This window comes from Oryctolagus cuniculus, chromosome 12 (genome assembly GCF_964237555.1).
Source record: "Oryctolagus cuniculus chromosome 12, mOryCun1.1, whole genome shotgun sequence".
NCBI classification, from domain to species: Eukaryota; Metazoa; Chordata; class Mammalia; order Lagomorpha; family Leporidae; genus Oryctolagus; species Oryctolagus cuniculus.
Window position 1 is genome coordinate 64,195,118 of NC_091443.1, and position 27,530 is coordinate 64,222,647.

At 42.1% G+C, this 27,530-nt stretch overlaps 1 protein-coding gene across 3 annotated transcripts in view; it reads right to left on the minus strand.

The window, feature by feature from the left end:
• The window catches only part of INO80 (INO80 complex ATPase subunit), a 148,407-nt gene that overhangs the window by 89,058 nt on the left and 31,819 nt on the right, over positions 1-27,530 (minus strand). For all 3 annotated transcript variants that reach the window (XM_017348137.3, XM_002717971.5, XM_070054006.1), the window contains exons 5-14: positions 27,018-27,179; positions 23,890-24,010; positions 22,210-22,424; positions 18,547-18,600; positions 17,737-17,940; positions 12,505-12,700; positions 10,796-10,863; positions 6,434-6,643; positions 5,265-5,345; positions 4,223-4,318 (exon numbers count right to left, since the gene is read on the minus strand). In XM_017348137.3, the coding sequence (XP_017203626.2) occupies positions 4,223-4,318; positions 5,265-5,345; positions 6,434-6,643; positions 10,796-10,863; positions 12,505-12,700; positions 17,737-17,940; positions 18,547-18,600; positions 22,210-22,424; positions 23,890-24,010; positions 27,018-27,179 (1,407 nt within the window). The remainder of the gene's footprint in view (positions 1-4,222; positions 4,319-5,264; positions 5,346-6,433; positions 6,644-10,795; positions 10,864-12,504; positions 12,701-17,736; positions 17,941-18,546; positions 18,601-22,209; positions 22,425-23,889; positions 24,011-27,017; positions 27,180-27,530) is intronic.

A 27,530-nucleotide genomic window follows, 5' to 3' on the forward strand; every position in this document is an offset into this window, starting at 1 on the left:
GATTATTTTGAATTTAAAGATAATGAATATGACACATAGTAACCTTTTGATAGCTTAAGTCATGTTTACAAAGCAACTTGCAGCCTTAAAGACACATATTTAAAAGCTAAAAATTAACCTATGCTACATTTCAAGGCATTAGAAAAAGAAAAAAAGTTTATGAAAAAGTGGAAAAGAATAAAAGAGAATGGAAACAAATTAAGTGAAAAACATAGAATAGCCAATTTCAGAAATCAAAGATGGCACAATTTTTTTTAAAAAACATAAATCCTATTAACAATTTTAAAAACACACGTAAAAAACAAAAATCATACTTCATGGTAGAAAAAAATGAAGTTGGGAAGAAAAAAAGGAGGAAGAGGCAATGATCACAATAAAACCATGAAGAATATTACCCAGATAACTGCCAAATAAAATGAGCTCCTGGGGATCATCATCATGGATCTAACTACCTTTTATTTTTATTTTTTTATTTTTGACAGCCAGAGTGGACAGTGAGAGAGAGACAGAGAGAAAGGTCTTCCTTTACTGTTGGTTCACCCTCCAATGGCCGCCGCGGTTGGCGCACCGCGTTGATCCGAAGCAAGGAGCCAGGTGCTTCTCCTGGTCTCCCATGGGGTGCAGGGCCCAAGCACTTGGGCCATCCTCCACTGCACTCCCGGGCCACAGCAGAGCTGGCCTGGAAGAGGAGCAACCAGGACAGAATCCGGTGCCCCAACCGGGACTAGAACCCAGTGTGCCGGTGCCGCAAGGCGGAGGATTAGCCTATTGAGCCCCGGCGCCGGCCGGATCTAACTACCTTTGATTAGAATCTAATCATATACCTGAGCAGAGTCTACATTTGACTATGCTCTGTAAGAAAGTGAACACACATCCAACAATCCAGGAGAGTGACAGAAGCAATGGAACAATTAGAGCAGAATTCAGCAAACCTTTCCTGTAAATCTTTCAGGCTTATGATTTTATTCTGAAAATATTGTAGATCACACAGTTGCTGTCATAACTCAACTCTGTGACAAACCATAATGTGCAAAACCATAAATAATACATGAACAAAGGAGTATGGTTATGTTCCAATATGTATGCATATTGAATTTCATGTTGCACGCTATGATATACTCTTATCAATCATTTAAAATGAATAAAAGAATCATAGTTCCTAGGTCATACAAAAACAGGAGATGGGATCCTAAATAGAATTACTACATGACTTAGCAATTCCCACATGAAGGTATATATCCAAAGAAATAAAAACAGGACTAATGCTCCAATACCTGTACACAAGTGTCCATGGCAGTATTTTCATAACAGCCAAGAGGTGGAAAGAACACAAATTACCATCAACCAAGAAGTGGGTAAACAAAATGGTGATAAAGACATAAAACAGGATATTATTCAGCCATAAAAAGGAATGAAGTGCTGATATATGTACCAATATGGTAAACTTCAAAAATTTTATGTGAAGCAAAGAAACCAGAAATAAAAAGCCATATACTGGATAATTCCATTTAGATGAAATATCGAGAATAAACAATTCCTGTAACAGATGTGTGATTTCCAGAAGCTAGAAGAAAAGGGAATTGAGAGTGCTTGATATGTACAGGGTTTCCAGCTTAGCTGAGATAGTTGCAAAACACTGTAAGTGCTGTTGGTGCTAACTTGTGCACCTTAAAATGGCAGCTTTTATGTAATGTATTCTTAAAGCAAAAAAAACAAAAAAAAACAAAAAAAAACAAAAAAAAAAAAACCAACCACAAAACTATGTGTCTGTGTATACATATATTTATATAAAATAGAGAAAGTATATGTATGTGTGTGTGTGTGTGTGTGTGTGTGTGTGTAAACCCACATGGTGGGGGTAGCAGGCAATATAATACAAAACAGGTGGTGCCTGGAGTTGGATCACAGACTATTTTATGGACCTCTAAAATGGAATATCAAAGGGAAACTTGGTGAGGGGAGGAGGACTGGAAAAGGTTGGTCAATGTGTACTAACTTATACTAAAGATAAAGTTCTGGTGTCCTATCGTTCCTATTGCACAGTAGGGTGACTACACAACACGATACCATCAGTCACAGTAAGTTTAACAAAAAAGACAAGACAGAATTTTGAAAGCTTCTACCATAAAGACATAATGAATGTTTTGGGAGATATGTTAACCCTGATTTGAACATTACACTTCATACACATGCTTCAAAACATCACATAATACACCTTAAGCATGTACAATTCTTATGTTATCAATTAAAATTTTTTAAATAAAAGATCTCTGTTTTAGTCTCTTTGTCTCTCTGCTTTCCAAATAAAAACAAAAGAATAAATTTCTACATTAAAAATAATAAATAAAAAGGAGAAACTCAAAAGGCAAATAAAAAACTCATTTTCAGATATATGTATAATATTAAAAGGGGAGACACAATTGACCCCCACTGCCATCTATCAGTCAGCAGGGGAATTACTGAAAATGGCAGCAATTTGGTAGCAAAAAGTATTTTTGTACTGAACTCTTTATGAAAACACAAAAACAGAATTTTAAAAAAAAGGGAGGAAAAATATGGTGGATCTGCATATTCCATATTCCACATGACTCAAGAGAAAATATTCAACAATCACCTCAGGATGACCACATGAACACAGAAAGCAGAAAATAAAGTCAGGTTAAGCTATATATACACCAAATGCACCTTATTAACAGTTTCTAAATCTACAATTCAGTGACAAAGGTGAGCTACAGTCCTCCACCACCCTATCCCAGGTTCTGTAAACTTCATGAAACCCATCACTATTATGAAGACACTAAATCAGAGAGTTTGAGCCAGCATCTCTTGACATTTTATCCATAAAATCCTCCTCATTCTGGTCCCTTTTAAACTGCAAACAAAATAATAAATTCCCCCAAAATATAAATAATAAATCCCAACCATTCTTGCAACATCCCTACAAAGTTCTGTAACTAACTCCCTGTTTAAGTCTTTCCCATGTCTTGAGACAATATAGTTGTCTGATGATCATTTCCTATCTAAACTCTCATTTTTTTCCTTTGAATTAGAATCAGTTAAATTAATTTTCACATTATCTATCTTAGGGATTATAAAGCAGACTATGCCTAAGAATCTGGCTTTGGAGTATTGACAAAATAGATTATAGGACTAGCATTGTGGCACAAGGGTTTAAGCCACTGCCTGTGATGCAGGCATCCCATGAGTGTCAGTTCAAATCCATGATGTTCCACCTCCAATCCAGCTCCCAGCTAGTATGTCCAGGCAGGCAGCAGAAGACAACCCAAGTACTTGGGTCCTGCCACCCACATGGGATACCAGATGAAGTTTCTGGCTCCAGGCTCCTAGATCCTGGCTTTGTCCTAGCCCAGCCCAGCCTTTGAAGCCATTTGAGGAGAGAACCAGTGGCTGGAAGCTCTCTCTCTCTGTCTCTACCTCTTTCTCTCTTTAACTGCCTTTCAAATAAACAAATAATTTTTAAAAAGAAGAAAATACATTCTATATATTTAAATGAATGGGTGAGAGGCAGGCATTATGGCACTGCAAATTAAGCTACCATTTAGCATACCCACATCCCATATAAAAGTGCTGGTTCCAGTCCCAGTTACTCTACGTAGGATCCAATTCTCTGTTAATGTGCATGGGAAACAGCAGATGATGGCTCAAGCACCTATATTAGTGACACTCCTGGTTCCTGACTTCAGCCTGGTCCAGCCCCCAACTGTTCCCAACATTTGGGGAGTGAACCAGCAGAAGGAAGATACAGCTCTCCCTTTGCCTCTACTCCCATCACTCTGCCTTTCAAACACAAAGAACAGCAACAAAATAAGGTCGTGGAAACATGGAATTTTAAAATGAGTGCATTTAAAAATAAATGGGTAGAGAGAACAACACCGTAAGTTGTAGAAAAGGAGCCCTGATGACATGGTTTGTCAAAAATCTATTATAAAAAACAAAGTGGATATTTTCTATTATGGACAGGAGCATTAATTTCTGTGCCAAATACAGGAAATCAGAAAACTGGGCTTTGGTTTTCCCCTCTAGATAAAGATGTAATATGTTCTCTTAATTGCTCCCATCAATTATAGGCAATACAGGCAAGGTATTTCTGGAAACAAAAGAAGAAATTTAAAACTATTGTGAGTAATTAAATTAGTACGGCAGCAAAAGAGTCAGAAAGTTTATTTTAAAGAGCAACATTTTTTTGTTCTTTTGGTTTTACCTTAAATTTAGGAACAAATCTAGTAAACTCCTGGTGCCAGTTATTAAGTGTAGAAGCAGGTGAAATTATTAAGAAAGGTCCCCAAATGTTCTCTCTCTGCAACAGAAAAATGGGGTCAGCCAACTGCTGGAAGACTGAAGATATTCCATTCAAAATTATAATTTATTAATGAAAGAGCGGTTTAAGAATAGCAAACAAATAACAAGAAAATGGTGTCTAGTTCCCAAACCTGCACATTTAACAATAATTAAAAATTACTAATGCTAATAACATAACCAAGAACACATTTAGAGAAAAAAAATACCAAGCAATTACTCCCTCTTCTGAACGCTTATTTTAGGGGTCTTCAAAAGTTCTCAGAAAATGCATATTATAAAAAACTTCATAAATTTCAATTTTTTTGCACCAAAATAAGCTTATAATTCCTTTTTCTCATGAACTTTTTAAAATGTCCACCTAAGTCCTAAATTGTATCAGTCACAAAGCACATGCACTGACTTGTATAAATTATTGTCTCATATTTTCTAATTATCCAGTTATCTAATTATCCAATTATACCATTATTTGCTGGTACACAGCTTTTACTTTTTTCAGTGTTTTTACACATATTTTCTCATGTAATTCTCACAAAATTCCTATAAAATAAGTATAAAAACCTCTTTGCAGAAGAGGAAACTAACCCCCAGAGAGATGAAATGAAGGACATTCCTACACAGGTTAAGTGAATTGTTCAAGTTTACATTGCTAGCCACAGCAGAACTGAGAGGTAAACCTGGGTTTGCAGATCTAACCACAGCGCCATTGCCACCACAATGCTGGTTTTCCAATGAGGAGTTACAGGTGGGTGGAAGAATTTCCAGCCCTCCTGAAGGCAAAACTGTGACACTACACTGTCCACTTGTAAAGGCCTTGAGGGCAAAGATTAAAATCCTGTGATGGCATGCTACAAAGCATAGCACAGTGCTTAGAAAGTGGCTGACTCTCAACAGAAAACGAGCCTAGATAAAGGAGACAGGAAGACAGCAAGATTTTTTTTACCCACCTCAGCCAAATGGGCCAGCAGGGCAATACTCTGGACTGTTTTACCAAGGCCCATTTCATCAGCAAGAATGCCATTAATGCCCTGGAAAAATATATATATTTAAAATCAACATCTTCCTCATTTCAGTACACAATGTTCAACTACTGCTAAAACGAACTAATCAAAAAATAGGTTTGTTAAAACAGAAGTAACCAGGCGGGTGCCGCGGCTCACTAGGCTAATCCTCCACCTGTGGCGCCAGCACCCTGGGTTCTAGTCCCAGTTGGGGCGTTGGGATTCTGTCCCGGCTGCTCCTCTTCCAGTCCAGCTCTCTGCTGTGGCCCAGGAATGCAGTGGAGGATGGCCCAAGTGCTTGGGCCCTGCACCCCATGGGAGACCAGGAGAAGCACCTGACTCCTGCCTTCAGATCGGGTGCAGAGCGCTGGCCATGGCAGCCATTTGGGGGGGGGGGGGGGACCACCAACGGAAGGGAGACTTTTCTCTCTCTCTCTCTCTCACTCTGCCTGTCCCCCCCCCCAAAAAAAACAAACAAACCAGAAGTAACCAGAGATACTTGGTCTAGGCACTATTACCCACAATTCCTTAGGCCAACAAGGCAGCTACAACTATGAATAACGATGTATGAGACCATCAGGCCAAGAACAGTTAAAAAATTAGTCCTTGGGCCACAATAGCAAGTAAAACCGCCACCTGCAGTGCTGGCATCCCATATGGGTGCCGGTTCCAGTCCTGGTTGCTCCACTTCCAATCCAGCTCTCCACTATGGCCTGGGAAAGCAGTGGAAGATGGTCCAAGTCCTTGAGCCTCTGCACCCATGTGTGAGAATGGGAAGAAGCTCCTGGCTCCTGGCTTTGGACGGCACAGCTCCAGCCATTGTGGCCAATTGGGGGAGTGAACCAGCGGATAGAAGACCTTTGTCTCTCTCTCTCTCTGCCTCCCCTCTCTCTCTGTGTAACTGACTTTCAAATAAATAAATAGGTCATTTAAAAAAAATTAGTCCTTTACCTATACATCTGAAACAAATTTTCCAGCTGAATTTCCATGTTAGCGAAACACAGACTCCTTTTGCCTACCAACTTGTACTCATTCTACAATTAAGCCAAACCAGTAACTTTCGAAAAGCAGATAATGAAAGAAGAGAATGTGTATGACATGTTTCTAAAATTCACCTGTTCATAGAGATTGGCCAACCAATTCATGCCTTTCAGTTGATAACCTTTCAATTTGCCATTAAAAATTGTAGGCTGTGGAATATCCTCACCAGCCCGGATAGATGGGTTTGCCAAGCTGTAACTCTCCCCAAACCCAGTGCCAGACTTGTTTGCCGCTCGCAGGGCAGCTGCTCGACTTTCTTTTGCATCTTCGTCAAACGACCTTGTCTGGAAAATAAAAAAAAAATTTTTAAAAAGAAGAAAAATTGAAGAAACACTAAATGCAAATAAAATTCATAAAAACATAATACTGGTAAGAAATTGGAACTTATGATAATCTGATTAATGTAAAATATAAAACATCACATTATTTTATTAATGTTAAATATAATGACATTGAGAATATTTATAATGGACATAAATCAAGCCATATTATAACATTACACATACATCAAGGAATTAAAAACGTAAGTAAATTTTAAACTTAATTTTTTAAATTAAAAAAAAAACAAAATCTGATTGGGGTGGTCAGGGTAGATAGCATTCATATCTATCTTTTAAAAAAATTATTTACATATTTGGAGAGACAGAAAGCAGGGAGAAATTTCTGATCTACTGGTTCACTCCCCAAATGTCTAGGAACCCAGACCTTACTCCAGGTCTGTGGGAGGTAGGAACACAACCTCCTGAGCTACTTACTGCCTGTTGCCTACCAGCACGTCAATCAGCGGAAAGCTGAAAGAGTAAGTATAGGCAGGAATCAAACCCAAGCGCTCCATCACAGGATATGACATCTTAACCACTGTGCCAAACACCTGCCCCATATTTATCCTTTTTTTTTTTTTTTTAAAGATTTATTTTATTTATTTGAAAGACAGAGTTACAGAGAAAGGAAGAGCCAGAGAGGCAGAAAGGTCTTTCTTCCGCTGGCTGGGTCACTCCCCAGATGACCGCAATGGCCAGAGCTGAGCTGATTCGAAGCCAGAGGCCAGGAGCTTCTTCCAGGTCTCCCATGCGGGCAAAGGAGCTCAAACACTTGGACCACCTTCCACTCCTTTCCCAGGCCATACCAGAGAACTGGATCAAAGTGGAGTGGCCGGAACTTGAACTGGTACCCAAATGGGATTCCAGCACTGTAGGCAGTGGCTTTACCTGCTATACCACAGCACCGGATCCCTAAACTGTACATTCTTTATTAATTCAACCCAATTGCAGTTTCTTTCTGATTTTAGTAAGTATCACTACATCATCCATAACTTGCAGAGAGCAAGTGTGTTACTAATGTGGCAGAAGGCAGTAACAGCAGCTTTCTCAAGATATGACCTTGCTATTGAAAAATAATAATAATAAAAACTTATTTACTCTATTTGAAAATCATGAAGTAACACCTTGACAGTAGGTGTCGCTCCCCCTCTTCGTGGAGGAATGACACAGGACCCTGCGCTGTTCTTTCGTCTGCTCGGCCCTCCCCGGGTTTGCTGCTGGTTCTTCCCGGGTTGGCTACCGACCCTCCACCTCCATGGAGGGGCGGGCCCCCAGCCACTTTCCCCACTTCCGCAGGGGAGAGGCACACCGCCGGCTGGCTCTCTCGGGGGCTGCACAGGTGTTCCTTCAGATAGATGTTCCCCTTAGATGTTCCTGGTGCATGTTGTCTCTCTCCTCCTTTATAGTCCTCTTCCACCAATCCCAACTCTGCTACCCACACGCCGAGTACACTGCTCTCCTCCAATCAGGAGCAGGTCCTGCAGCTTGTCAAGTTGGTGAGAGGCAGCTGCGTAGAAGTTGTTACTCCCTTCTCAGCGCCATATTGTGGGAGAGCAGATGCATAGAATAAGTCTTAATTCCAGTAACTTAGTCTAGTCCGAGTTGCTCCCCACAAGTAGGGACTCCATTTTGGAGAATCTGAGACTCCATTCTGGGAAGGTGGCCCCTCCTCCCCCCCACCGTGAGACTCTGATCTGAAACTATGATCTGATCTAAAACAGCTGAACAATAGCAGTCCACTACATCACATTTGGCAGAGCATAGATACCCCCTAGCATGATTGTTCAAGCTGGGAAGTGGATAGGCTGCACCTGGGTTAATGACAAAAATATAATTTGTCTATGTCCTACATATGATTAAAACCAATGCCTGGATTAATGTCAAGATTATAATTAAAACTGTTAAGACTATAACTGGTATTGTCAAGATTATAATTGATACTAGTTTCGCATAGGTTTTAGGTCAGCTTGACCCCAGTAACCACATATTCCCCTCCCGATATTGCGGTTTTTGCCTTTATAAACCCTGTTGCTTTGGGCTTCAGGGTTGAGAGTTCTTTAGGGCATGAGCCCACTCACTCTCCACTGCCAGCAAATTGTATCAAGGTGTGGTGCTCCTTTGTTTACATTCGCTCAGGTACAACAGTCAGAGGTATAAAGAAAGAGGGAGAGACAGAGAGCAAGATCTTCCATCTGCTAGTTTACTCCATGGATGGCCTCAACAGCCATGGCTGAGCTAGGCCAAAGCTAAGAGCCAGGAGCCTCATCTGAGTCTCCCACTTGGGTAGTAAGGGCCCAAACACTTAGATCATCTTCTGTTGTTCTTCCCAGGCCATTACCAGGGAACTGTATGGGAAGTGGAGCAGCTGGGACTCGAACTGGTACCCATATGGGATGCCAGTGCCATAGGTAGTGGCTTTACCTGCTGTGCCACAACGCAGGGCCCTGATATTGCTCTTTTAAGCCAAGAGTGTGATTTTTGGGGTCAGTGCTCTGGTGTAATGGGTAAAGCTGGCTGGCGCCATGGCTCACTAGGCTAATCCTCCGCCTGTGATGCCGGTACCCCGGGGTTCTAGTCCTGGTTGGGGTGTCAGATTCTGTCCCGGTTGTTCCTCTTCCAGTCCAACTCTCTGCTGTGGCCCGGGAAGGCAGTGGAGGATGGCCCAAGTGCTTGGGCCCTGCACCCACATGGGAGACCAGGAAGAAGCACCTGGCTCCTGCCGTCGGATCAGCGCGGTGCGCCGGCCACAGCGCGCCAGCTGTGGCGGCCATTGGAGGGTGAACCAACGGCAAAAGGAAGACCTTTCTCTCTGTCTCTCTCTCCTATCCACTCTGCCTGAAGAAAAAAAAAAAAGGCTAAATCTGACGCCTGCAGTGCCGGCATCCCATATGGGTACCACCAGTTCAAGTCCCAGCTGCTCCACTTCCGATCCAGTTCTGTGCTATGGCCTGGTAAAAGCAGCAGAAGATGAGCCAAGTCCTTGGGCCCCTACAACCAAATGGGAGACCCGGAAGAAGCTCCTGGCTCCTGGCTTTGGATTGGCGCAGCTCCAGTCATTGCAGCCAACTGGGGAGTGAACCAGAGGATGGAAGACTCTCTCTCTCTCTCTCTCTGCCTTTCCTTCTCTCTCTGCATAACTCCAACTTCCACATGGACAAAAAAAAAAAAAAAAAAACTAGACAATCTTAGCTTCAATCAAATGAATGGTCATTTTTTTCTACCTCTCCTGAAAGATTCTTACTAAAGTAGATATATAGCCACATCCTACAAAGTCACACATACACACTTTTACTAACTGACCCAAGTTTATTTTTTTCCTGTACAAGTTCAGTACACATGTGATTTAAAAATTGTTTTATTTTATTCATTTGAAAGGCATAGAGATAAATAGAGGGACAAAGGGACAGCCAGATATCATCCACTAAAATGATTAACTCTCAAATGTCTGCAACAGCCAGGGCTGGCTGAGACTGAAGACAGGAGCCTGAACTCAACTGGGTCTCCTGTGTGGGTGGCATAGGTTCAACTACTTGAGCCATCATCTGCAGCTTCCCAGAGTGTGCACTAACAGGAAACTGGAATACTGAGTGGAACTGAGACTCAACCCAAGGCACTCAGATATGGGAAGGATATGTTCTAAGAGGTGACATAAAACACCATGCCCTGGACAAAGATCTTAATTGAATATATGATGGGGGCCAGCATTGTGCCAGAGGGTTAAGCAGCTGCCTGTGATGTCTACATTCCGTAGGGCCCCAGATAAGAGTCCCAGCCGCTCGACTTCCAATCCAGCTCCCTGCTAATGCACTTTGGAAAGCAGAAGATGGCCTAAGTGCTTGGGCCCTGGACCCATTTGTGAGACCTAGAAAAAGCTCCTGGCTTCTGACTGCAGCCTGGCCCAGCCCCAGACATTGTGGCTCTCTGGGGAGTTAACCAATGGATGTAAGATCTCTCTCTGTTCCTCTCCCTCTAACTCTCCCTTTCAACTAAATAAATAAATCTTAAAAAATAAAAATTTTAAAAATGTGACTAAGACTGAATGAAGACCACAAATGTCAAAGACTGGGGGGGATTTCCAGGACCAATTATAGGAAATTTTTCAATTTTAAGACTTACCCGGGCTTGGTGAATATGGTAGGCGTTTTCAGCATTCTTCAGGGCCTGGGCTTTGAAATGGTTACTATCTGTAAAGGAAAACTTATACATTATCACACCTTATCAACTCATCTTCAAAGATGCAAATCCTGATAACAGATGTCAATCCCTAGTTCCTTCATTCTACTTAGCCTTTGGCTCATGAAGGGTAGTTAGGAAAAAAGCTAAATTCCTTCAGAGGTAATGAGCTGAAGGTCCGATGCAGGCAGAAGGCTGCCATATCTCCAACAGCCAAAGCCAGATTCCAAAAACCACCCAGAGATTGAGGTCAACCAACTCTCAGTCCTGGAGTTTCTTCTACAAAGTGATGCTAATAGCCAAGACAAACAAGCAAAGAGGAATAAAAATCACAATATATTCACGTTGGGTTTTACTACAGAAACAGAATAAATACAAGCACATGCAACCCTCAATATACTCTGAAGCACTCCCACATTCTCTTATTTTAGCACAAACTGGTCAAGATAACTATTCTCACTGAAATTCCTCTCGAAATTCATCCTAATTCCTTCCTACCTTTGTGGCCAAGAAAATAGCAAAACTGAATGGTCTCTTTCTCATAAGAATCTTGTTATATGACAGATGATTTTCACTACTGCGAAATATTTGATTCAAATATTTACCTCTAACAAATCATGAGATATAAAATATTCACAAAGTTGTAAGACTATATAACCATATTTTTCCTTTTCAAATTCTTTACTAACTTATTTTGTATATAGAAACATATACTTCCACGGCCGGCGCCGCGGCTCACTAGGCTAATCCTCCGCCTTGCGGCGCCAGCACACCGGGTTCTAGTCCCAGTCGGGGCGCCGGATTCTGTCCCGGTTGCCCCTCTTCCAGGCCAGCTCTCTGCTGTGGCCAGGGAGTGCAGTGGAGGATGGCCCAGGTACTTGGGCCCTGCACCCCATGGGAGACCAGGAAAAGCACCTGGCTCCTGCCATCGGATCAGCGCAGTGCGCCGGCCGCAGCGCGCCAGCCGCGGCGGCCATTGGAGGGTGAACCAATGGCAAAAGGAAGACCTTTCTCTCTGTCTCTCTCTCTCACTGTCCACTCTGCCTGTTAAAAAAAAAAAAAAAAAAAAAAAAAAAAAAAAAAAAAAAAAAACCACAACAATGAAAAGGAAAAAAAAAAAAAAGAAACATACACTTCCCAGCTGGTGCCGCCGCTCACTTGGCTAATCCTCCGCCTGCGGCGCCAGCACCCCGGGGTTTTAGTCCCGATTGGGGTGCCGGATTCTGTCCTGGTTGCCCCTCTTCCAGTCCAGCTCTCTACTGTGGCCTGGGAAGGCAGTGGAGGATGGCCCAAGTGGTGGGCCCTGCACCTGCATGGGAGACCAGGAGGAAGCACCTGGCTCCTGGCTTTGGATCGGCGCAGCGCGCTGGCCATGGCTACCATTTGGGGGATGAACCAATGCAAAAAGGAAGACCTTTCTTTCTGTCTCTCTCTCACTGTCTAACCCTGCCTGTCAAAAAAAAAAAAAAAAAAGAAAGAAAGAAACAAACAAACAAACAAGCAAACATATACTTCCCTATACCAATACAATAAATAACTCTCTTCGGATTAATATCATTAACCTACAGAAGACAAAACTTGCAACTCATAATACACACTTTTAGGTATGAAAAATGGAGGCTACTGATTCCCTGAATTTGATTTTGACTCACCATAATCCTCCTGTGTGATGTTAACTAACACTCCCCCACCAATGTCAATCTGTCTCTGGGTAGAACTATCTTCCAGTTTCCTTAGGATTTCTTCCTGGATCCCATCATGACCCATGTCTCGTTTGCGGCTCATGAAATGGGCATACAATTCGGTCTGGGTGATTAAGAAGTTGAGTTTTCGCTGTTGTCTCTTGGCCTAAGAAGATGGAAAGTTGAAAGTCAAAGTAGAGCCAAATAATCAATTATAACCATAAGATGGTAAGCATAGCACACCAAGCATTTATATAGTTTACAGTCAAATTCTTCTTTGAATCTTCCACTTCAAAAAAAAAAAAAAAAAAAAGATTAATAAGAGGCTAGTATGTGGCACAGCAGCTTAAGCCAGTGATGGCTGGAATCCTGGCTGTTCTGTTTCCAATCCAGTTCTCTGGAAAAGCAGTGGAGGATGACCTGAGTTCTTGGGGTCCTGTACCCAAACAGGAGAGACACCAGGATGAAGCTACTGGCTCCTACATTTGGCCTGGTCCAACCCTGGCCACTGGGGCCATTTGGGGAATGAAGCAGCAGACGGATCTCTCTCTCTCTCTTTCAAATAAAAATAAATCTTAAGAGGGAGTAGGAAGTGGGATGGTTTGGGTGTGGGATAGTGAGAATGGGGGGAAGAACTGCTATAATCCAAAAGTTGTATTTATGAAATTTATATTTATTAAATAAAAGCTTTCTATTAAAAATATTTTAAAAAAAACTTAAAAAAGAAAACAGGGGCTAGCACTGTGGCATATTAGGTAAAGCCACTGCCTTCAGTGCCAGCATCCCCTATGGGTGCCAGTTCAAGTCCCAGCTGCTGTACTTCTGATCCAGCTCTCTGCTATGGCCTAGGAAAGCAGTAGAAAATGGCCCACATCCTTGAGCCCCTGCACTCATGTGGGAGACCCGGAAGATACGCCTGGCTCCTAGTTTCGAATTAGCCCAGCTCTGGCTGTTGCAGCCATTTGGGGAGTGAACCAGTGGATGGAATACCTCTCTCTCTGCCTCTGTAACTCTGCTTTTCAAGTAAATACATAAATCTTTAAAAGGAAAACATTCTTTTAAAAATTTAAAAAGGTGGCCGGCACCGTGGCTCAACAGGCTAATCCTCCACCTAGCGGTGCCGGCACACCGGGTTCTAGTCCTGGTCAGGGCGCTGGATTCTGTCCCAGTTGCTCCTCTTCCAGGCCAGCTCTCTGCTGTGGCCAGGGAGTGCAGTGGAGGATGGCCCAAGTGCTTAGGCCCTGCACCCCATGGGACACCAGGAGAAGCACCTGGCTCCTGCCTTCGGATCAGCGTGGTGTGCTGGCCACAGCGCGCCAGCCGTGGCGGCCATTGGAAGGTGAACCAACGGCAAAGGAAGACCTTTCTCTCTGTCTCTCTCTCTCACTGTCCACTCTGCCTGTCAAAAAAAAAAAAAAAAAAAAAATTAAAAAGGTGGGGCCAGCGCTGTGGTGTAAAGCCACAGCCTGTAGTGCTGGCCTCCCTTATGGGATCCAGCTCTCTGCTGCAGCATGGGAAAACATAAGATAGCCCAAGTGCTCAGGCCCCTGTACCCATATGGGAGACCTGGAAGAAGCTCCTGGCTCCTGGCTTTGGATCAGCACAGCTCCGGCTGTTGCAGCCAATTGGGGAGTGAACCAGTGGATGGAAGACCTCTCTTTCTCTCTGCCTTTCTCTCTCTGTGTAACTCTGACTTTAAATAAATAAATAAATCTTTATAAAATTTTAATGAACAATTTTTATTAACCAAGTCAACAGAATTAAAAGCAAATATTAACTTTTCTTTTTTGCTTACTTAAAGATTTATTTACTTATTTAAAAGTCAGAATTACAGAGAAAGAGGGAGAGACAGAGATCTTCCATCTGCTGGTTTACTCCCCAAATGACTACAATGGCCAGGGCTGGGCGGGGCCAAAGCCAGGTGACAGGAGCTTCATTCAGGTCTCCCATGTGAGTGCAGGGGCCCAAGCACTTGGGCCATCTTCCACTGCTTTCCCAGGTGCATCAGCAGGGAGCTGGATAGGAAGTGAAGCAGATGGGACTCAAACCAGCACCCATATGGGCTGCTGGTGCTGCAGGCAGCATCTTAACCCACTACGCCACAGTGCTGACCCAAGAATAACTTTGATTTAGCAAGGGTGTGGAACCTTTTTTCTTCCAAGGGTCATTTGTATATTGATGAGTTCATTTGTGAGTCATATAAAATTATCAACTTAAAATTAGCCTAGTATAGACTTAAGGAATTAAGTTATACCTGTAGATATTTTGGCAGGCCAGATCAAAAGATTTTGTGGACCTTTTATAGCTTGGGGAGCCAAACGTCCCCTATGCCCAATTTAGAATCTTATAATAACCTAGCATTTTGCTTTCCTATAAAATATAAAAAATCTTTGCTCTGCTAGGACTCTGTCTAAAACACCTGATTTTTGCTACATGAATTTTCTATAATAGCATTGGGACATCAACTAAATCCAAACAAAACATTCTGTTTTATAACCTGCATGATAAAAGAATGTACAGCTTTATTTATTTATTTTAAAGACTGATTTATTTACTTGAAAGGCATAGTTAGAGAAATGGAGAGACAGAGAAATCTTTCAGCCACTGCTTCACTCCCCAAATAGCCAGAATGACTAGAGCTGGGCCAGTCCAAAGCCACGAGCTTCGTCCAGGTCTCCCATGTGGGTACAGGGGCTCAAGCGCTTAGGTCATCCTCCACTGCTTTTCCCAGGCACATTAAGAGGGAGATGGAGCAGCTGGGACCCAAACCCGTGCCCACGTGGGATGCCAGCACCACAGGCGGCTGCTTTACACTACTCCACAGTACCAGTCCCAAGCTTTAGTATTTTTAAAAATGTTGAGGCAAGCAGTGTAGGGCAGTAGCTTATGCTACCACTTGAGATACATGTATCTCATACAGAGGTACTTGTTTTTGAGTCCATCTGCTCTGCTTTAATTTAGCTTCCTCCTAATGCATCCTAGGAGTCAGTAAATGATAGACCAGAAATTGGATCCCCACCACCCACATGAGAGACCCAGATAGTGTTGGGCTCCTGGGCTTCCACAGTCCCAGCTGCTGTGGACATTTGGGGAGAGAAGCAGAATGTAGAAGACATCTCTTTCTCTCATTCTCCCTCTAATCCTGCCTTTCATGTAGATGAAAATAAGCAGTTTTCAAAAAAACACTCATCTGTTTATATTTTCTAAAACTGACTCACAATTTTAAACTATAATTTTTAAAATGCAGATGTTAAATATTTATCTGCCACCAAATGGCAAAATTAGAAATTAAAAGCTATAAATTATTTCGAAGTCAATAAAGTAGCAGGTATGTGAGAAAAGCTGGCCAAAGAAAGAAAATACTCAAACAATCTGTAGCTCATCTGTGATAAAGACAGCTACAAAACATGAATACAGATTACAGACACACACACCCCCAATACATACTCATAAACTTTTAAATGTGGGAAAGCTAAAATAAAATTGACTCCGAAATAAACAAAATCATTCTCAAGATACACAATAAAATAATTCAATAACCCAATTATATAGACCATAGTATACACAATCCCAAGTTAAAGAGTCATTATTTTTTGAGTACTTTATAATAAAATTCATATAAATTAGATTTCATTCATCCCTGATCTACCTCTCATAAAGAAAAAGAAACACAGCAAAGGACAAAATCCAGATTCAAATTAGGAAAAAACACAAGAGAATGATAGAAAATTGAGGTGTTTCCACTTAATGAATGGATGCTCATGTTCCAAAGCTAAAGTACTATCAAGAAACCTTTCCAAACCAGAACAACATTTCCCATCACCTTAAAGTTAAGTACCACATGGTATAAATGATGTATCAAAACATGTTATTTCACGGGTTCTGAGAAAAAGGCAGGTAAGTCAACAAAAGCACAGAGGCGATCAGCTATCAATAAGGCTGAGGGAACCTAAGTCACACAAACCTAGATTATAAATCAAGCTGCCTGCCAAACTTCAAGTTCTATGGCTAACTCTCAAATGCCTCTACTCAGCAAGTTTGGTATTCCCAACAGGATCATTTTTACAAAGATACAAGCTATCCAGAGGACTGAAGACAACTGGGCAAAACCCCTATTTACCCTGAAAGCCATAACTAAAGAAGGGACAAGAGCTCACAGGGGAATCCAAAGCTCTGCTTTGACCAGGCCACAACCCATACCTGCAAGAAAACATCATCCAAGCCACTGGTTCCCTTCCTTTCTTCTAACTCCAACTTTCCTTCATCAAAACTAATTTTAAGCCGGCACCGCGGCTCACTAGGCTAATCCTCCGCCTTGCGGCGCCGGCACACAGGGTTCTAGTCCTGGTCGGGGCGCCGGATTCTGTCCCGGTTGCCCCTCTTCCAGGCCAGCTCTCTGCTGTGGCCAGGGAGTGCAGTGGAGGATGGCCCAAGTACTTGGGCCCTGCACCCCATGGGAGACCAGGAGAAGCACCTGGCTCCTGCCTTCGGATCAGCGCGGTGCGCCGGCCACAGCGTGCCAGCCACGGCGGCCATTGGAGGGTGAACCAACGACAAAAGGAAGACCTTTCTCTCTGTCTCTCTCTCTCTCTCTGTCTACTCTGCCTGTCAAAAGAAAAAAAGAAAAACAAAACAAAACAAAACAACACTAATTTTAAAATGGCAACACAATGACTTTGTCCACTTAGTCCTTTTGGTTGTTTTCCTCTGGAATATACCCAGCTGAGATGAGCTGACACCAAGTACAGCAACAGTAGTGGCTACAAACTAAAACACTGAAGTACCTGAGGGTGGGCATCTGAAATCTGGGCTAATTGTCTACTACTCTTAACTGGCCTTAAATTACACACTCAGCCCTGACCATTCAAAAAACTGCAATTGCATCTGGCACTCAGGAACTTTCTTTGGCTTTTATTCATCCCTTTTGGTTATTTTTCTTCCACAGATACACAGAGGAAAAAGGTTGCAAAGGTTAGAGAAAGACAGCATGGAAGAAAAAGAGGCAAAATGCCAAAGGGAGAAACTTACTGAAAAAATAAAACCTGAATTGGTTTATTGATCTAAAATCACTATACTCAAAATTACGCCTTTAAAACTTTTTGCCAGATTCAATGGTTAGGCACAATTTTCAAACTGCAAACCAATCTCCTAATCCTGCTATAGTAACCTAAGAGTTTTCAAAATGTTATGTTTTTGCCCCACCTCCCGCATTTCCTCATCCAACTTCCGCTGCTCCAAAGCTTCCTTCTCAGCGCGCTTGCGGTGCTCCTTCTCCACCTTCTCATATTTCTTCCAGTAGAGCAGCATCTCCTTGGTGAGGCGGCGGGCACGAGGCAAGGTCTCCTTACAGTTCTTCTGGGCCTGCAAGGCAGCTCGCCGCACTTCCTTCATGCACTGGTGCGCAAGCTGCAAACAACAGGGGAGGATTCAAATCTGGAACCACTTCTGCCAGAAATCTCAACCTGCTCAGTGCAAATGGTTGTCTTATGGACAAAGCTCTTCCCTCTCCAACTTAACTGTTGCTGTACAGTAGTATGATCCAGGCCTAGACCCTGGAGGTAATAACAGAAATAAGCAACCTAGCCACATCCACCACTTTGGAAGATGAAAAGAAAGTGTAATTATGGCTAAGGAGGGCCTTATTGGCTGGGAAGTTACCAAATGTTACCTCATAAATTAACAGATACAACTGTTCCAAGTGTTAGGCACCTTATAAGACCAACACATAGTAAACTAATTTCTTCAGCACAAAAACCCTATGAAGTTGGTAATATCATCACCCTCATTTTCTAGATGAGGAAACAGAGGCTGAATAACTAGCTAGTAATATACCTTATCAGATCATGACAACTATTCTCACAGGCAGTTGTCTATTTCCTCTAAGGGAAGGAATTTGCATTAGTCATTAAGATTCATGATCAACTAGTCACAACCAACAGAAATGGCAAGAATGGATCTAAAGAACTAGAACATACACAGCAAAACAGAAAACGGGCAATATAAAAATTTTACCTTTCGGCTATTGGTGAGAAACAGGTTACGAGCTGAAGCTTTTTGCTTGTTGGCCTAAAATATTTAAAAATAGTATTTCATTTAGGATTCATTTTTGAAATAAAATTATGTACTGACATGGTCTTTTATTCAATTCCCAGAGGATTAGAAAACAAAGTATCAGGCCAAAAAAGTGCAACATACACATTATTCCTCAAAGTCATTGAGATACACTGTCTCAGCACCATGCAAACTAAAGAAACATCAAGTCAGCAGCTAGTACTATGGCACAGCAGTTTAAGCCAACACTTAGTATATCCACAATCCTTACAGGAACGCCTGGTTAAAGCCCCATCTATTTGGTGTCTGAATCAGCTGCCTGCCAATTCATCCTGGGAGGCAGCAGATGACAGCTCAAGTACTTGGGCCCTTTTCATCCACATGGGAAACCCAGATGGAGTCCCAAGCTCAAAGCTGCAGCCTACCACAGCAATGGCTTTTGTGGGCATCTGGCGAGTGAACCAGCAAATGGAAGATATCTCTATCTTGCTCTGCCACTCTGCCTTTCAGATAAAGATAAATAGACATTAAAAATAGATAAATAAAAGACTAAGTTAGTATTACAGCCTGGGTTTGAGTCCCAGCCCTGCTCCAGATTAAGCATCCTGCTAATGCATACCCTAGGAGGCAGCAGATTATGGCTCAGTTTTTGGGCAATTCAGATTGAGTTCCGGACTCCTGACTTCAGACTGGCCTGGCCCTGACTGTTGCAGACATTTGGGAAGTGAACCAAAGATGGAAGATTCCAATCTGTCTGTCTCTCACAGTTTCTGTTTGTTTCTTTGCTGGTCAAATAGGCGAAATAATTTTTTTAAAGCCAACAATCTCAAATATTCCGTTGAAAAGCCATTCCTTATCATCAGACAGGCATCACCTAAAGCTTTTTATCAGGTACTAAAGCTTGTTTTCTCAGAAAACTCCCATAACAAAAAAATATTCTCATATAAATCAACTCCTTTAAAGTACTGATTACTCACTACAGGAAAATGGTAATTTTACAGTAGTGAGGCACAACCATACCAAAGAATCAAAACTAACATCAATATTGGAACAGACCCATCACATGTCACCTGATATATCAGAACAGAGCACATAACTCCTATGGTAATCCTGTCAAAACACACAACACAGGAGAGGCATCTGCTTTAGCAGCTGACATTAGTTAAAACACTCATGTTCTATATCAGAGTGCCTGGGTTCAATTCTTGGCTCCAGCTCTGGCTCCCAACTGCAGTTTCCTGTCAGTGCAGACCCTGGGAACCAGTAAGCAATGGCTCAATTAGTTGGAATCCTGTCAGCCACATAGGAGACCAGGATTGAGTTCTTGGCTCCAGGCTTTGGCCTTGAGAGTCCTGGACATCGCAGGTTTTGGGGAGTAAGCCAGCAGATGGGAACTCTGTCTCATTGTCTGCTTCTCAAATAAATTTCTTTTTAAATCTATGACCTGAAACTAATTATGAGGCACTATCAGTCAAACTCAAATTCTAAAACATTCAACAAAATAACAGGCCTAACTCTAAAACAGTAATGTCATAAAAGACAAAAGATGGGGGCTGGTGTTCTGGCACAGCAGGTTAATCCTCTGCCTGTGGTGCCAGCATCCCATATGGGTGCCGTTTCTAGCCCAGCTGTTCCTCTTCTGATCCAGCTCTCTGCTTTGTTGAAGATGGCCCAAGTGCTTGGGCCCCTGCACCCTGGAAAGAAGCTCTAGGCTCCTGGCTTCAGATCAGCTCAGCTTCGGCCATTGTAGCTATTTGGGGAATGAACCAGGAGATGGAAGATCTTTCTCTATGTCTCTCCCTCTCACTGTCTATAACTCTCTTAAATAAATTTCAAAAATCATAAAAAGATAAAGGATGGGGGTCAGTGTTGTGGTTCACTCCAGAAATGGCCACAAAGTGTCTCTGCCTTCCATTGCTATCCCAGGCCACAAGCAAAAAGCTGGAGTGGAAGTGGTGTAGCTGGGACATGAACCGGCACCCAAATGGGATACCGGCACCACAGGCAGTAGTTTACACTACTGTGCCACCATGCCGGCCCCAATCTAGTATCTATTAATCAGTCTTTTTCCATCTCTTCATTCCTCCTATTCTCATCAGTCTCTACTAACTACCACTCTAATCGCAACTTCTATAACAACAATTTTTTTAGAATTCACATGAATGGGACCGGCGCTGTGGCGCAGCAGTTTAACACCTTGGCCTGAAGCGCCGGCATCCCATATGGGTGCCAGTTCTAGTCCCAGCTCTTCTGATCCAGCTCTCTACTATGGCCTGGGTCCTTGGGCCCCTGCACCCACGTGGGGGACCCAGAAGAAGCTCCTGGCTCCTGATCGGCGCAGCTCTGGCTGTTGCGGCCAATTGGGGAGTGAACCATCAGATGGAAGACTTCTCTCTCTCTCTGCCTCTCCTCTCTCTGTGTAACTCTGACTTTCAAATAAATAAATCTTAAAAAAAAAAAAAAAAAAAAAGAATTCACATGAGTGAGATCATGTGGTACGTGTCTTTCTATGTTTTATTTCACTTAACAAGATAACCAGAGCGGGCACTCTGATGTAAAAGGTACGGTGACACCTAAGACACATATATCCCATATCAAAGTGCCAGTTGAAGTCCCAGCTACTCTGTTTCTGATCCAGTTTCCTGCAGTGCACCTGGGAGGCAGGATACGACGACCAAAATACTTAGGCTCCTATCACCCACTTGGGAGATCCAGATGCAGTTCCTAGTTCCTAGCTTTGGCCTGCTCCAGCCCCAGCTATTGTGGCGGTTTGGATAGTAAACCAGCAGATGTAAGGTATCTGTTTCCCTCCCTCCCTCACTCCCTCCCTCCCTCTCTCTCTTTGAGAAACAAAAAACATAGTAACTATTATGTTGACAGGATTTCATTCTTTTTATGGCTGAATAGTATTCTATTTTATAAATACATATCATATTTTCTTTATCCATTCATTAGTTAATGGACACTTACGCTGTTTCCATTTCTTGCCTATTTTGAATATTGCTTCAATAAACATAGAAGCACAGATGTCACTTCAACAGACTGATGTCATTTCCTTTAAATATATATACCCAGTAGTGGGATTATTGGATGTTATATTTTAAATGTCATGTCCTTATGAAAGGCAGAGCAACAGAGAGAGATTGACAGAGAGAGCGAGTTCCCATGTACTAGTTCACTCTCCAAATGCCTACAATGTCCAGGGCTGGCCCTAAGCCAAGAGACAGAACATCAGTCTAGGTCTCCCATATGAACAGCAGGAACCCAATCACTTAAGTCATCAGTGCTACCTACCAGGGTCTGTATTAGTGGGAAACTGGGGTCAGCATCCAGAGCTTGGTCTTGAACTCAGATACTCCAACATGGGATACAAATATGTCTTAACTACAAGGCTAAGTGCCCCCACATCCTCCAACACATAAACTACTACCTTATAAATTCTGACCAAATTCTAGGAAAATAGCTAACTGAAAGTAGTACACTACTCAGCAATCTCAATTCTCGAGGTTAGTCTCTTTCTGAACTCCTGTCGGAGGAGGTATCTAGCTCTCCCCCAGTTCTTACTCATTGGAGGGCAGGGAGGGAAAACACTCCCCATCCCCTAGACTGGTGACATTCACTGACCTTTGGTAGCTCCTTTTTCACAATGCTGAGCCAGACTTTCCTGCGACGAGCATTAAGCTGCTCAATGGACAAGTGCTTCTTCTTGGTGCCAGGGGGAGGTGCGTCATGAGAAAACTTGGCAAACACTTTGGTTTGGTGGTGGTGTCGACGAGGGGATTCTTCAGAGGAAAGTTCTTCATCTCGTCGTCTTTTTTTCTTAACTTTTTTCAACTTGGCTGCAAAGCAAACAGAGTATCAGGAGATTGGGTTTTTTTCCCTCCGAGTGGGACAGTCCCAAAACATCCTCCTCACTTTAAGAAAATTCAAATAAAAAAAAGAAGAAAATTCAAGGTCCTTTCCCCATTCCACCTGAGGTTAGCAACATTTATTACATTATCTGTTCTGGCCCATAAGCATTCCAAGAGGAAGATTTCACTAACTTGGAAAAGAACACTGGATACTCCCTCTGTTTATGTGAAAGAAATACAGACTAGAACTGGAAAACCAAATTTCTTGTGAACCCAACAGCAGGAAAATAGGTTTATGAAGTATCATGGCTCAAGGAATAGCCACAAAGAACAAAATGTATTTCCACATGGTGGCAAGTTAAGGCAGCTGCAGGAAAATAACAAGAAAAATAATGCATCATTTGCACCACACCATGACTTGTGAGAGAAAAATCACACACGGATTAAAACTTAATGCAGGTTAAAGGGAGGGAATGGAGAATAAGAAAATACAGATAAACAGGGAGGGTATGGGATAAAGGAAAGGCAAAAAAAGTCTTGAGTAGAGTTCATACCCTCAGAGTAATAAAATTTGCCTTACACAATAGAGTTTAAAAGTCCTCTTCCCTAACACTATAGTTTTATATGTGGTTACTTAATTTACTGTATATGGGTAAAATGGTCATTTTTCTATTCAATTATTGTTACAGCCATTGTCTATATTCCCACTAAACTAGGGCCTTTTTGCTTTCTACTTGTTAAATTTCTTATTCAGTGAAGTATTAAGCCTTTTTACTATAATATAAATTTAAAATGTTATTTCAAAAACAAAAAGAGAAATAAAGGGAGAAGGAAGGAGGGTGAGACAGAAAGGGAGAAGGAGAACAGGAGGAGGAAGAGAAGGAGGAAGAAGGGAACATCACTATGTTCTTAGAACTGTATCTACAAATCACATTGAATCTGTTAAAAACAAATTAAATTAAAAAAAAAATAATAAGTTCTGTTCTGAGTTCCAGTTGTTCAGAGCTCAGAAAGAAGTAACAGCAAGCATACAAACACAACAGAAAACCATCAGGAAGTGATCAATTCTCAATCAACTCAGCAACAGTAACAACATATTGCAACACCTTGGGTTGCTCTTCAGACTTCCCTGTGCGTTATCAACTTCTTCCCATACCAAAAATTTTCAACATTTGCAGAATGTGAAAAAGAAAAAAGAAATAAACTAAACGTTTTGCCTAAACATTTTGCTCAAAATCCATATTTCTCAAATCCTCCCAATTCTAGAAAAGACTATAAGCAAACATGAAGTAAGCTTAGTTAACACTGAATACAAATTAGAAAGGAACATGAGAGTTGTTCAAATAGAGCAAGTTTCTAATATGGAATAGAGTAGCCCAAATGCAAAAAAACACACAACACACAATTCTGAAAATAAAATTAATAAATAGGAAAAGCAGTTAAAAATGCTTACCTTTAAGTTTCTTTTCTTCCTTAAATTTCTTTTTTTTGGGCCCAAGTAGGTGTCGTTGTTGCTCATAGAAAGGGTCGTATGTGGACAGCAAGCCTGCACTGTAGTATTGGTACTGCTGCAACTGAAGCAAGGAAAACCATGTTGGGCTTGTGTGTCTTCTACAACACGGCCTTCCAAACATCTGCACTACAGAAAGCTTAGACAGAGGAAACCACAGACCCCAAACAGTATTCTTCCCAAAAGAAGGATTTAATATATCAAAAAGAAGTTTGTAACTTTAAAACAAAACTGGTTCAACTGTCATGCACTGAACATAACTTGAAAAGGAAAATCCAGGGGCCAGCACTGTGGCATAGCAGGTAAAGCTGCCACCTGCAATGCTGGCATCTCATATGGGCACCAGTCCCAGCTATTCCACTTCCAATCCAGCTCTCTGCAATGGCCTGGGAAAGTAGTGGAAGATGGTCTAAGTCCTTGGGCCCCTGAACCCATGTGGGAGACCCGGAAGAATCTCATGGATCCTGCCTTTGGATTGGTCCAGCTCCAGCCATTGTGGCCATCTGGAAGACCTCTCTGTAACTCTGCCTTTCAAATAAATAAATAAATCTTTAAAAAAAAAAAAAAAAAAAAAAGGAAAATCCATCATGCTCCTGAGTTTCTACCTGAATATTTACTTATTCTGACATACACTTGAGAGATAAAATTAATTCCTTCCTGAAATTCATCAGTAAGAAATAAACCATATTTCAATTATCAGTAGGTCCTCAAATTTACTAAGGTTCCTGATTCCTACTATTCTATTTTTTGAGCTATTACACTTATTTCAAACAGTCACCAATCATCCAAATTCTCCAATCTTTCAACTCTTTTCATGTCCCACTAAGAGAGTCTGCTGTTATTGCACATAATGCCTATACTGCCAAAACTCTATTCACATAGTAAGCCCTTTCAAACATTCTTTAAATCAACCCTTAAATTTGACATTTTCTCTCAAAATTATGTAGCCCAGGGGACAGCACTGTGCTGCAACTCCCTGAGACCTCGGCATCCAATATGAGTGCTGGTTCAAGTCTCAGCTGCCCTAGTTCTGATCTAACTGCCTTCTAATGTGCCTGGGTAGGCAGCAGATCAATAGCTCAAGTACTTGAGTCCCTGCTCCTAACTGGGAGACCTGGAGGGAATTCCAGGCTCCCAGATTTAGATGGGCCCAGTCGTGGCCATTTTAGCCATTTGGAGAATGAGCCAGCAAATGGAAAATTTCTCTCTACATAAAACTCTGCCTTTTGAATGAATAAATACATCTTAAAAATTGTGTGGTTCATTTCTTATTTTTGTTCCTGGATTATAGCCAAGTGAGTTGTCCAAGGACTAAAACCAGGATGAATGAGTAACATGGAGAGCTATTATGAGGCCCCTACCAAAATCAAAATTAAGTGAGCAACCATCAAGCTGTGTACAATGTCTATGAACTCCCCTACATGTAGGTTTTACTTCCATTCTTACAATGAGCAAATATTTGGACTACCAAGTGCCTTGGCACTGGACTTGAAGAAAAAACTCTCAATCAAAATGGTCAGATGCTCTGTTTATCACTTCTATATGTTTGCAAACTTCAGGAAGTAATGTAAAATCCTTTAAACTAACGTTGGACCCTAAGAAACTGCTGGAAAATCATTCGGTCTCCAAATATGCTATTGGTCATTATGTACAACAGGTCACACTTCTGGCAAAATTCATAATGCTTTCTTTTCTAATAGCTGGCCCTTCAAGCTATCATCCTAATGTTAGTTTGAGAAGAAAACAGTTTTTCCAAGAGCCTCTTTTTTAAATGAGAAACCACTAGAATGTATATTTGCAGCTCTTCAACAGGTAAAACACAGAATGACCACATGACCCAGTAACTCCCATGCCAGAGAAATGAAAGTCAATGAATCCAGAAAAACCTGCACTCAAATCTTCCTAGTAGTCTTAGTCACAACTGCCAAAAAGCAAAACAACCAAATCAGAAGGATGGGAGAATAAAATATGATATGAATATTTAGAATGTTTGGCAATAAAACCGTATGAAGTCCTGATACATGCCACAACATAGATGAACCTTGGAAAGAGCTCAGTAAGAGAGGAGCTGAAAAGACCACATGCACATTTAGAGACAGAAGATGGACTGGCAGTTGTCTGGGAAAAGGAAAATGAAGCGCACTAAGGAGTGTGGAGTTTCTTTCAAGGGTGATGAAAACATTCTAGAATTAGTGATGATGATAACACATAATTATACTAAAAGTCACTGAACCGCATGCTTCAAAAGTCTAAGTTTTTTGATAGGTGAATTTTGTTATCAATAAATTCACCTAAACACCATCTAAATACAAGGTTAAAATGATTTATCTTTATTGCCAGCATTGTGGCAAAGCAGGTTAGGCCACCACCTGAAATGCCAGCATCCCATGTGGGCTGCAATTCAAACCCATGATGCTCTACTTCCAATCTAGCTCCATGTTAATACACCTAGGAAAGCAGCAGATGATGGTTCAAGTATTTAGGCCACTGCCATCTATGCAGGAAACCCAGATGGAGTTCCAGAATCTTGGCTTCACTCTAGTGAAGCTCTGGCAGTTGTAGTCATTTAGTCATTTGGGAAAGGAACCAACAGATGGAAGATATCTCTCTCTCTCTCTCTCTTTGAAACTCTGCCTTTCAAATAACATAAAAAAATCTTTAAGAACAAAAGTAAGAGGCTGGCACTGTAGCATAGTAGACTAAACCTCCACCTATGGCACTGGCATTCCACAGGGGTACCAGTTCATGTCCTGGCTGCTCCTCTTCTGATGCTGCTCACTGCATATGGTCTGAAAAAGCAGTAAAAGATGGCCCAAGTGCTTGGGCTCTTACATCCATGTGGGAGACCCGGAAGAAGCTCCTGGCTCCTGGCTTCAGATCGGCTCAGCCCTGGCCGTTGCAGCCATCTGGGAAGTAATGGAAGACTTTTCTCTCTGTCTCTCCCTCTTTGTGATTGCAACTTGCCTCTCAAATAAATAAATAAATAAAAATCTTTAAAAATGTATCTTTGATGACTACAAACCAGAAAGTGAATACCAAGAATGAAGTCTGATTTCTGCTGAAACTCTCACCTCCTTGTCTTTACTATACTTATTTTGGTGCAGCTTCTTGTATTTGTGAAGTCGAAGCATGTTGTGAAGTTCTTCTCTGCTGAGATTGAGATCCTCCTCATCTTCATCATTGTCTTCACTCTGAGACTCTGCCTCACTGGACTCATCACTTAGCAGAATGCTCTGAAAAGGGGATAAAATGGAAATGTAACATTTGCCATGAACCAATTCCATTCATACTCCGCCTTGCGGCGCCGGCACACCGGGTTCTAGTCCCGGTCAGGGCGCCGGATTCTGTCCCCGTTGCCCCTCTTCCAGGCCAGCTCTCTGCTGTGGCCAGGGAGTGCAGTGGAGGATGGCCCAAGTGCTTGGGCCCTGCACCCCATGGGAGACCAGGATAAGTACCTGGCTCCTGCCGTCGGATCAGCGCAGTGCGCTGGCCACAGCGTGCCGGCCGTGGCGGCCGTTGGAGGGTGAACCAACGGCAAAGGAAGACCTTTCTCTCTGTCTCTCTCTCTCACTGTCCACTCTGCC